This window comes from Dipodomys merriami, unplaced genomic scaffold (genome assembly GCF_024711535.1).
Source record: "Dipodomys merriami isolate MVZ:Mamm:240054 unplaced genomic scaffold, mDipMer1.0.p SCAF_3, whole genome shotgun sequence".
NCBI lineage: Eukaryota > Metazoa > Chordata > Mammalia > Rodentia > Heteromyidae > Dipodomys > Dipodomys merriami.
Genome location: NW_027204492.1, coordinates 93,025,432 through 93,037,523, shown reverse-complemented (window position 1 = coordinate 93,037,523; position 12,092 = coordinate 93,025,432). Strand labels below are relative to the sequence as shown.

The window sequence follows — 12,092 nt, the reverse complement described above, 5'->3', positions numbered from 1 at the left end:
CCACAGCACCACTTCCGGTTTTCTGGTGGTTTATTGGAGATAAGAGTCTCTTGGACCTCCCTGCCCGGGCTGGCTTCAAACCTGGATCCTCAGAATTCAGCTTCCTGAGTAGCTAGGATTACAGGCGTGAGCCACCATTGCGTGGCTTTTTTTTTTTTTTTTTTTTGGTATACAATGCATCTTGATCTGAGTCATTTCTTCAATATCTTTGACCCCTTTGGCCCACCCCTTCTTTCCCTTACTTTTCTTGATTCTATGGCATACACAACGCATTCTGCTCATTTCCCCATTCATTCTTCTACCCCTCTCCCCTTGCCTCTCTTCTTGCAAAAATGTTAAAAGGGTGACAATGATCAAGAGGCACTGTATTCATAAATAGCTCTGTTGAATGGCAACTCCTTTGTACAACTACTTTATGTGTGTGTGTGTGTGTGTGTGTGTGTGTGTGTGTGTGTGTGTGTGTGTGTGTGTGTGTGTGTGTGTGTGTGTGTGTGTGTAGATGGAGAGAGAGAGAGAGAAGAATGCTTTTTTTCTTTTGTTTTTTTTTGTTTCGCTGAAGGTTGACCTGCTCTTTCTTTCTGAACTACAAGTGCTCCATGATATCTCAAGTTTGGTAAGTAAACTGCTCAGGTTGTTCAATTCCATTTATTTATTTGCTTGTTTATTTATGTATTTATTCAGTTAGTAAGTTAATGCCAGTACCAGGGCTTGAACCTAGAGCCTGTGTGCTACTCCTGAGGGTTTTTTTTTTTTGCTTGAGACTGGCACTGTACCACTTGAGCCACAGCTCCACTTCCAACTTTTTGTGGTTAATTGGAGATAAGAATCTCATGGACTTTCCTGCCTGGGCTGGCTTCAAACCACAATGCTCCAATTTCAGCCTTCTGAGTTACTAGGATTATAAGCATGAGCTACCAGTATCCAACTCCTTGTATTTTCCTATCTAGAGACTCTTTTATTGATAGTGCAGCCAGTTGAGATTCTTTACATTTATGATCCCATAGAAATGGAGAAAATAGTGGTGATGGTAGCAGTAGAAAAAATTGTGGGTTCTCAGGCTTGAAATCAGGATCTGGGTGTAGTCCCTGAGCTTTTCTGCTCAAAGCTAGCATTCTAGCACTTTAAGCCTCAGCTCTACTTCCAGTTTTCTAGTGGTTAATTGGAGATAAGAGGCTCACAGACTGCCCAAGCTGGCTTTGAACTGCAATCCTCAGATCTCAGCCTCTTGAGTAGCTAGGATTATAGGCATGACCACCAGCACATGGCTGGTGGCAGAAACTTTGAACACATCTCATGCTAGCATTTTGTTCTTTTGCACTTCTGCCCTTGGGAGAGACAGTTTAGCCTCCAAGAACACAAGCCTGATAGAAAGAGTGTCCTGGCTGTAATTCAAATTTAGCCACTGATTTCTTGGCAGACATGAAGGCTTAATTCCTATGTCTATAGCTTTGGATTGAACACAGAAATAACACCTTGAAATAATAAACTTGTCAACTAATTCAAGAAGGGAATAAAAACCATCTCAAAGCAATTTGGGTGGTGAATGTTCTTTTTTGTTCTGCTGGTCCTGGGGCTTGATCTCAGGGCCTGGGCACTGTGCCTGAGCCTCTCTGTGCTCAAAGCTAGCACTCTACCACTTGAGCCACAGAGTCACTTCCAACTTTTTGAGTAGTTTGTTGAGGGTATTAATCTCCTGCAGTTTCCTGCTGGGCTGGCTTTGAACCACGATCCTCAGATCTCAGCCTCCTGAGTAGCTAGGATTATAGGCATGAGCCACCAGTGCACAACTAACAGCTAAGTGAATTTTTTTTTTTTGCCAGCCCCGATGCTTGAACTCAGGGCCCCGGGCACTGTCCCTGAGCTCTTCAGTTCAAGGTGAGCTCTCTACTACTTGACCTACAGTGCCACTTCCAGTTTTCTGGTAGTTAATTGGAGATAAGAGTCTCACGGACTTTTCTGCCCCAGCTGGATTTGATCCTCAGAATGCAGCCTCCTGAGTAGCTAGGATTCTAGGTGTAAGCCACCGGTGCCTGGCTAAGCTTTTATTTAATAAATTCCTCAAGATGAGGTTTGTTAGATTAGAAACTCCCATTTTAGTCAGTTCTCTTTAGATTGCATACTTCTGTCTACTTGTGTGTTCTATGATAGCCTGTTTCTTCAGGCATAAACCTTTGACTGTGGGCAACTTACTTTACTTCCTATTTTTTTTGCCAGTCCTGGGGCTTGAACTCAGGGCCTGGGCACTGTCTCTGAGCTTCTTTTGCTCAAGGCTAGCCTCTCTACCACTTGAGCTACAGTACCACTTCTGGCTTTTTCTGTTCATATGGTACTGAGGAATTGAACCCAGGACTTCTTGCATGCTAGGCAAGCACTCTACCACTAAACCACATTCCTAGCCAACTTATTTTTTATTTGTTTGTTCTCCTAAGTTATCTCGTCACAAGCACTTAGCCAAGGATCATTCTCCTGATTTGTATTCACTGGAGCTAGCAGGTCTGGATGAGATTGGGAAACATTATGGAGAAAACTCAGAACAATTCAGAGAAGCTTCCAGGATCCTTGTTGATGCTCTACAAAAGGTAACTAACAGTGTGGTGAAAGAGATTGTAGGGTGGCCATTTCACTTTAGTGCCTCACTGGAGAAGCCTTGTATGCAAAACTATTGATTGAAGTCTCTTTCTTTCTTTCCTTCCTTCCTTCCTTCTTTCTTTCCCTCTTTTTCTTTCTCACTTTCTTTTCTTATTTTCTCTCTGTCTACTCTCCTTCCTTCCTTCCTCCCCCCACCCTCCCTCCTTCCCTCCTTTCTTTCTCTCTCTTTCTTTCTTTCTTTTTCTTTCTTGTGCTAGTACTGCAGCTTAAACTTATGGCATGGATGCTGTTCCTCAGCTTTTTTTCTCAAGGCTGGAGCTCTACTGCTTGAGACACAGCCCCACTTCCAGCTTTTTGGTGGTTAATTGGAGATTAGAGTCCCTCAGATTTTTCCCACTGAGCTAGCTTCAAACCACAATGCTTTCTTAGCCAACTGAGTAAAATTACAGGTGTGAGCCACCAGTGCCCAGGTTTCTTTTCTTTTCCCTCCCTCCTTCTCTTTCATTTTCTGTTTGTTTCTCTCCTTTCTCTTTCTCCCTCCCTCTTCCTTCCTTCCTTCCTTTTTTTTTCTTTTTCTTTTTTTTTGCTGATCCTAGGCTTGAACTAAGGCCCTGGACCCTGTCTCTGAGCCTTCCTGTGCTCAAGGCTGGAGCTCTACCACTTGAGCCACAGAACCACTTCCAGCTTTTTCTGTGTATGTGGTACTGAGGAATCAAACCCAGGGCTTCATGCATACTAGGCAAGCACTCTACCACTAAGCCACATTCCCAGCCCAACTCAGCATACTTCTTCAGTGAAGCTTCATGCATACATCTTTATAGATGTTTGTGATGAATCATACATTGCTTAGACAGAATTCTTCCTTCTGCCATCCCAGATCTCAGCCTCCTGAGTAGCTAGGATTATAGGCATGAGCACCCAGCACCCAGCTTGCAGTGTTGTCTAAAAGTAATTTTATTTTCAACCGTTGAATATATATGAAAGCTTAACATTTTTCTGAATATTGTAACATATTCAAAGTGTATAAGACTTCTCTATTTATTTATTTTTGGTCGGTCATGGGGCTTGAACTCTGGGCTTGGGTGCTGTCCCTGCGCTCTTCAGCTCAAGGCAAGCACTCTACCACTTGAGCCACAGCTCCACTTCCGGTTTTCTAGTGGTTTATTGGAGATAAGAGTGTCACGGACTTTCCTGCCCAGGCTGGCTTTGAACCGTGATCTTCAGATCTCAGTCTCCTGAGAAGCTAGGATTACAGGCTTGAGCCATCAGCGCCCGGCAAGACTTCTCTATTTTAGACTCAGCCATACATCAGGAACCAATAAGTGATTGCATGTTACTGTCATGGCTTCCCAGGAGCTTTCCAAGTAATTCTACAAAGTATGTATTTGACTTGCCACTGGGCATGTGTTAATTGCCTTGATTTATCCATTCCACAATGTATCCATATATATATATATGTATGTATATTGGTTGGTTGTTGGGCTTGAACTCAGGGCGTAGGCGCTGAGCTCTTTTTGCTCAAGGCCAGTGCTCTACCACTTTGAGCCACAGCTCACTTCCAGTTTTCTGATGATTAATTGGAGATAAGAGCCTATGGAACCAAGCGCCAGTGGCTCACGCCTGTAATCCTAGCTACTCAGGAGGCTGAGATCTGAGGATCATGGTTCAAAGCCAGCCCTGGCTGGAAAGTCCGGGAGACTCTAATCTCCAATAAAACCACTAGAAAGCCGGAAGTGGCACTGTGGCTCAATCATTAGAGCGTTCGCCTTGAGCTGAAGAGCTGAGGGACAGTGCCCAAGCCCAGAGTTCAAGCCCCACGACAGACAAAAAAAAAAAGAGTCTAAGAATTTTCCTGCCCAGGCTGGCTTTGAGCTATTATCCTCAGATCTCAAGCTCCAGATTCACTAGGATTACAGGATTCACTGGTACCTGCCTGTGTTCATATTTTAAAACAATATTTTGTGCATAACAAATACTTATATCTGGTATTTCTTGCCATTATTCCATAAACAATACAGTGTGGCAACTAATCTATATAGTATTTACAGTGGTTTAGCTAGCGTAAGTCCTCCAGAGGTGATTTCAAGTATATAGAATGCAATGCATAGGGGCTATGAAAGTCCTATATCATTTTATTAAGAGACTTAAGCCAGATTTCGGTGACTCATGTCTACAATCCTAGCTACTCAAGAGGCTGAGATATTGGGGCTGGGAATATGGCTTAGTGGTAGAATCCTTGCCTAGCATGTATGAAGCCCTGGGTTCAATTCCTCAGTCCCACATAAACAGAAAAAAAAAGCCAGAAGTGGCTTTGTGACTTAAGTGGTAGAGTGGCTAGCCTTGAGCAAAAGAAGCTTAGGGACAATGCCCAGTCCCCAAGCCCCTGGACTGGCAAAGCCAACCCGGGTAGAAAAGCCTGTGAAACTCTTATCCAATAAACTACTCAGAAAAAGCTGAAGGTGGCACTGTGGCTCAAGTGGTAGAGTGCTGGCCTTGAGTACAAAGAGGCTCAGGGACAGTGCCCAGGCCCTGAGTTCAAGCCCTATATAACCAGCCTCCCCCCCCCTCTCCCCCCCACCGCCCAAAAAAACAAGAGACAAGCATATGTTAGTTTTAGAATCTGGAGCGTGTGCTGGAAGCAATCCTGTATGGATACTGAGTGACAATTGTATGTGATTTTTTTCTTTGTCAGTTAAGAAATACAAGGGAAAGCAAAAAGCATGAATCTGAGATTCCTACTAATGTCACTGACTGACTTTCAGTTTGCAGATGACATGTACAATCTTTATGGAGGGAATGCAGTGGTAGAATTAGTAACAATCAAGTCATTTGACACGTCCCTGGTAAGGAAGACCAGGACTATCCTTGAGGCAAAAGCAGAGGTGAGTACATTTTCAACCCTCCTTTAAAACTGAAACAGGAGATGCAGAAGGCGCCCCATTCCTTACTGACAGCTCTCTAAGAGGACTTCATTGGACTCACTACCCCACCCCCACCCCACCCTATCCCCTCCACCCTGGCTTCGGAGAGTCTTTTGCTATTTCCACTTTACTTTGAAATAAACTTGCTTAAGCTGGGCACCAGTGGCTCATGCTAGTAATCCTAGCCACTCAGGTGGCTGATATCTGAGGATCACAGTTCAAAGCTAGCCCAGGTAGGAAAGGCGGTGAGACTCTTATCTCCAATTAACCACCAGAAAACCGAAGTGGTGCTGTGGCTCAAAGTGGTAGAGCACTAGCCTTGAGCAAAGCAAGCTCAGGGGCAGCGCCCAAGCCCTGAGCTCAAGCCCCAGGACTGACCCAAAAAAATAAAATCAACTTGCTCTGTCTGCTTAAAAAAACCTATGAAATGAACTTATTTCTTAATGCAATCCTATAAATGATGTGAATTAGCAGTCAGTGAGTTATTCCTTACCACCTATCTATGTGCTTTTGACAGTAATAACTTAGTTCTTTAGGGTTGTCAGCAGGTAATACAAGAATTTGGAGTTAGAAATAAAAGTAAATCTGTCAGATGCAGTAAGATAATTGAAATATTGGTGTACATAAGGAGACATCAAAACTTGATATGACTGGGTTCTGGTGGCTCATGTCTTATAATCCTAGTGGCTAGGATTGAAAGGATTGAAGTTCAAAGCCAACATGGACAGGAAAGTCCATGGGACTCTATCTCTAATTAACTACCAAAAATCCAGAAGTACCATTGTGGCTCAAGCAGTAGAGTGCTAGTGAAGAGCCAAAAAGCTCAAGGACAATGCCCAAGTCCTAAGTTCATGTCCCAGGATCACCACAAGTAAAAAGGTTGATGTGAGGGAGTGGGTCTTTCAATTTGTCACAGTGTCATGTGTGGTTCTTTCCATCTCTAAGCTCTGTTTTCCTAAGGAATTTTTTAAATCGTTCTAGGATTTGAACTCAGGACCTCATGATTGCTAGGAAATCTCTCTACTTTCTCTTTTCTGTGATTTTTGTTTTTCATTTGGTGCTGTTACTATTACTGGGACTTTGGTACTATATCTTAGGTTTTTCACTCAAGGCTAGCACTCTACCACTTGAGCCACAGTACCACTTCTGGCTTTTTCTTTCTTCTTTTTCTTTTCTTTTCTTTCTTTCTTTTTTTTTTTTTTTGGCCAGTCTTGGGGCTTGAACTCAGGGACTGGGCACTGTCCCTGAGCTTTTTGCTAAAGCCTAGCACTCTACACTTGAGCCACAGCGCCACTTCCAGCTTTTTCTGTATATGCTACTGAGGAATCGAACCCAGGGCTTCATGCATGCTAGGCAAGCACTCTACCTCTAAGCCACCTTCCCAGCCCACTTCTGGATTTTTCTGAGTAGTTTATTGGAGATAAGAGTCTCACGGGGGCTGGGAAGGTGGCTCAGTGGTAGAGTGCTTGCCTTGCATGCCTGAGGCCCTGGGTTCCATTCCTCAGCACCACAGAAGCAAAAAAGAAAAAATCCGCAAGTGGTGCTGTGGCTCAAGTGGTAGAGCACTAGCCTTGAGCTGAAGAGCTGAGGGACAGCACCCAGGCCCAGAGTTCAGGCCCCATGACCGGAACCCCCCCCCCAAAAAAAAAAGAGTCTCACGGACTTTCCTGCCCAGGCTGGCTTTGAACTGCAACCCTTATAGATCAGCTTCTTGAGGAGCTAGGATTATAGGTATGATCCACTGGCACCTTGCTTTAGGAAATTCTTAACCACAGGGCTCCCTTCATGTGGGTTGAAGCTCAAATTTTATATTATTTATATGTGTTACAAAACCCCCAGCCAACATAAGACATAAAAACCTGGTCCCACACTGGTTGCCATAGCTGTGGAATTTAGGAAAATAAAATCCTCCAGCAAGGCTCACCTTCAGTACAAGTCACAGGGGAAGGGCAATCATCAACTAAACTCACCAAACCTGTACTCAAAAACCTGTAAAACATCAACAGGACTAATTCACTATTAAGTGCAACTTAGCAAATGCAAACAAATAGAAAAATTAGATCCCCAAAACATTAAATAATAATACCAAGGGAAGTAAACCATCCAATAACAGTTTACTCAGAATTGAAACAAGGGAGGGGGTAACAATGTTCAAGAGGAAGTGTACTCATTACCCCACTCATGTAACTGTAACCCTCTGTATAGAATCTTTACAATAAAAAAATTTAAAAAAAAAAAAAAAAAAGAATTGAAACAAGAGCCAAACCAGAAAGTCAAACTTTTATTTAAAGACAGATTTTTTATTTTTATTTTTTTGTCGGTTGTGGGGCTTAAACTCAGAGCCTGGGCACTGTCCCTCAGCTCTTCAGCTCAAGGCGAGCGCTCTACCATTGAGCCACAGCGCCACTTCAGGCTTTTTCTGATTATGTGGTGCTGAGGAATCAAGCCCAGGGCCTCATGCATGCGAGGCAAGCACTCTACCACTGAGCCACCTTCCCAGCTCCTAAAGACAGATTTGAATTAAGTACTCGATTGTTTTTCCAAATTGCTATGCCAGGCCTACTCATTCTTTGACTGCAGCTGAGCACCCGTGGCTCACACCTGTAATCCTAGCTACTCAGTAGGCTGAGATCTGAGAATCATGGTTCAAGCCAGCCTGGACAGAAAAGCCTGTAATACTTTTTTTTGGGGGGTGGGGGGGTCCAGTCGTGGGCCCTGAACTCTGGGCCTGGGCGCTGTCCCTCAGCTCTTCAGCTCAAGGCTAGTGCTCTACCACTTGAGCCACAGCGCCACTTCCGGCTTTTTTCTTTTTTTGCTTATGTGGTGCTGAGGAATGGAACCCAGGGCCTCATACATGCAAGGCAAGCGCTCTACCACTGAGCCACCTTCCCAGCCCCCTTGTAATACTTTTATCTCCATTTAACCACCAGAAAACCAGAAGTGGCACTGTGGCTCAAGTGGTAGAACACTAGCCTTGAGTAAAGGAAGCTCAGAGATAGTGCCCAGGCCCTGAATTCAAGCCTCAGGACCAGCAAAAAAAAAAAAAAGTGACTGCAGAGAGGAGAGGTATACCAGCCCTAAGCACATGTCCTCTCTGAAATGCTAGCTAGACTTTATGAGTCTGCTGCCTTAATACAAAACTTGAGTTTGTGAGAAAGAAGTTTCTCAAGTTACTGTATGTTAGGTAATGTGAAGGTAGTAAGTTAACACTTCACATACACGATCTAAGCCCTTAAAAGATTTTTTGTTTTGGTTTTTGGTGCCAGTCCTGGAGCTCGAACTTGCGGCCTGGACACTGTCCCTGTGCTTTTTTGGTAATTTAGTGGAGATAAGAGTCTCATGGATGGGGCTGGGAAGGTGGCTCAGTGGTCGAGCGCTTGCCTTGCATGCATGAGGCCCTGGGTTTGATTCCTCAGCCACCACATAAGCAAAAAGAAAAAAAGCCAGAAGTGGCGTTGTAGCTCAAGTGGTAGAGCTGAAGAGCTGAGGGACAGCGCCCAGGCCCAGAGTTCAGGCCCCACGACCGGACCCCAAAAAAAAAAAAAAGTCTCATGGATTTTCCTACCTGGGCTGATTTTGAACTTTGGTTCTCAGATCTCAGCCTCCTGAGTAGTTAGGATTTTAGGCATGAGCCACCAGCACCTGGCTTGTTTTTAAGTTAAACATGATTGTCTTGCTCACTAATGCCTGAACTTTGCTGAGTGGTTGTCATCACTGTCCTGCTTCTCCGGCCAGAAGGAATGATTGACTTTCTCAGGCAGTGCCTTTGTACAGGCCTGGAATGGAGCTTCACCTCTGAGGCCTGGAGGATGGCGCTTCAACAGCAAGGAGGTGATTGAAAAGTCACCTGTTTTCCACTCTAAGAGAATTTTAAGTAGATCATAATATGTATTTAGGTCTATAACATTGAACAGAATTATCTAAAGAATATAAACTGTATTGACACCATATAGTTTTTAATTTTTTTCTTTTTTCCTGTATATGTGTGTGTGTGTGCCACTGATCCTGGGGCTAGAACTCTGGGCCTGGATGCTGTCCCTGAGTTTATTTAAGGTTAGCTTCTACCACTTTGAGCCATTGCTCCACTTCTGGCTTTTTGGTGGTTAATTGGAGATAAGAGTTTCACAGACTTTCCTTTCAGGGCTGGCTTCAAACCATGATCTTTAGATCTTAGCCTTCTGAGTAGCTAGGAGGTATGAGCCACTGGCACCTGGCAACACCATGTTGTTTTAAGATATTTGTTTTTGGTTTTGGTTTTTTTTTTTTTTGTCTGTTGTGGGGCTTGAACTCTGGGCCTGGGTGCTGTCCCTGCGCTCTTCAGCTTAAGGCAAGCGCTCTATCGCTTGAGCCACAGCGCCACTTCCAGTTTTCTAGTGGTTTATTGGAGATAAGAGTCTCACGAATGTTGCTTGCCTGGGCTGGCTTTGAACGGTGATCCTCAGATCTCAGCCTACTGAGTAGCTAGGATTACAGGTGTGAGCCACGGGCGCTCAGCTGCAGTCAAAGAATGAGTAGGCCTGGCATTACGCCTGTGATCCTAAGTACTCAGGAGGCTGAGATTTGAGGATTGCAGTTCAAAGCCAGCCTGGGCAGGAAAGTCTGTGAGATTCTTATCTCTAATTAATCACCATAAAACCAGAAGTGGCTCAAAGTGGTAGAGCACTAGCCTTGAGCCAAAGAGCTCAGGGACAGTGCCCAGTCCCTGGGTTCAAGTCCCATAACTGACAAAAAAAAAAGTGTTTGTTCTAAGGGACAGCCTTACTCGCTCACAAGCTTGGCATACCTTCACCTGCATTAGGTATCACCAGTATTCTCAAGCAGTTGGACTGGTTCTATACTCCACCAGTGCTGCTAGTGTCATCAGCAGGAAGCCCCTTTCCGGCTTCCCCCTCCCATAAGGTGTTCTTATGTCATTTATGAATGTGTTTATCAGAGAATGAGTCATAGTCACTAACACTAGAATAATGTTTTATCTGAAAATCCTTCCTTGATCTTCTTTCTCCTTCTTTTCGTTCTTATAGAAGGAAGTCGTTCCCTATAACCTGGCATACAAGTACAATTTTGAGTATTCAGTGATTTTCAACCTGGTACTTTGGTTGATGATTGTCTTGGCCCTGGCGGTCCTTATAACCTCCTACAACATTTGGAACATGGACCCTGGGTATGACAGCATCATTTATCGGATGACAAATCAGAAAATTCGAATGGACTGAACTTTCCTTACATCATACATACATACACAAGGAGTTTGGAAATGGGTCATTTTCTTCTAATACGTCTTGTAGTGTGGTCTAAAGTATAGATAATGTATCTTAAATTTATCAAAATGAAAAACAACAGCGAATTTTTGTTCTCTATTTTTTGTGTGTCTGTTGGGGCTTTTTTTTAGACTGAATTATGGTATTGCTGTGAGCTGAATTCTGTGATATAGACTCTATATTATGCTCAAATTTTATGATATAGCCATATAATAATGTAATGACATTCCGTTTAATAAATGTGGAGAATGCACTGAAAGAAACATAAACCACTTACAATAGCTTGTTATTTATGTTGGAAAATGCACTGAGTTTATTAGAGACCTTAGGAATGCTTCATTTTCTCACGTAGGCTAATGAAAATTATCTTTCACTGTCGTATTTTATGAGCTATTTGTAAATGTCTTAATTTGATGTAAATATCTCTGAGACAAGAGAAAAGCTTTTAAACTTAGAGCAGGCCTAAAATTACTGGATGTGTTCCTACAATCACTGGATTTTAGAACTGATTGACAAGATGGCTGTTTTTTTTTTCAACCATTTCTGCAAGTTTAGTGATCTGTATAGTTTAATAAAGGTATTAAAAATACTGTGCTGGGCTGGGTGAGATTCTTATCTCTAATGAACCAGCAAAAAACGTGAAAGTGGAGCTCTAACTCAAGTGGTAGAGCACTAGCTTTGAGCTCAAAAGCTAAGTAACAGTGCAAGACTCTGAATTAGTCTGTCACAAAAAGAAAAGTAAAGATATGTACTATGATGATTGAAGGAAAGACCAGCTTTGTGGAGTATGGATGGTTGTAATGAGCCTATATGAAGCCAGCTTTTTAAGGAATATCTTGAAGCATGAATATAAAATATTGTGATTTCAGTAACTTTCCCTCTGTGAAGTTTCTATGGTTTGTGGTACAACTACATTCTATGAAATATTAAGTGAAAATGGATGATTTGTACTTTTCATGTGAAAGTGGACCAATGTGTATAAAGAGTGACAAATAAAGCTAATGATTCCAAATTTGTGTTCATTGAATACTAAATGTGTATTTTGACATGTAATTAGTAGGCTGTGATTTCATCAGTCAGGCCTTGTTTTTCTGTCAAGGGTTTCATGGTAGTTTGTACATGTGTGTATCCTAACTGCCTCCTAGCAGTCAGTATTGGTATAAGGAAGGTAACTGAACTTACAGAAAACACATGGTGATATATTTGACAACCCAGCACTAGTTGCTCATGCCTGTAATCCTAGCTACTCAGGAGGCTGAAATCCCAAGGTTGTGGTTCAAAGCCAGTCCAGTCAGGGAAGTCTGTGAGATTCTTTTTTTTTTTT

General features: G+C 43.0%; 1 protein-coding gene across 1 annotated transcript in view; it reads left to right on the top strand.

Annotated features, from left to right (window-relative positions):
* Atp6ap2 (ATPase H+ transporting accessory protein 2) overlaps nucleotides 1–11,780 on the top strand; it is a 29,923-nt gene extending 18,143 nt beyond the window's left edge. Inside the window, exons 6-9 of the mRNA XM_070040624.1 lie at nucleotides 560–613; nucleotides 2,430–2,579; nucleotides 5,352–5,471; nucleotides 10,532–11,780. Coding sequence (XP_069896725.1) covers nucleotides 560–613; nucleotides 2,430–2,579; nucleotides 5,352–5,471; nucleotides 10,532–10,723 — 516 coding nt within the window. The 3' untranslated portion in view covers nucleotides 10,724–11,780. The remainder of the gene's footprint in view (nucleotides 1–559; nucleotides 614–2,429; nucleotides 2,580–5,351; nucleotides 5,472–10,531) is intronic.
* The last annotated feature ends 312 nt before the right edge of the window (nucleotides 11,781–12,092 follow it).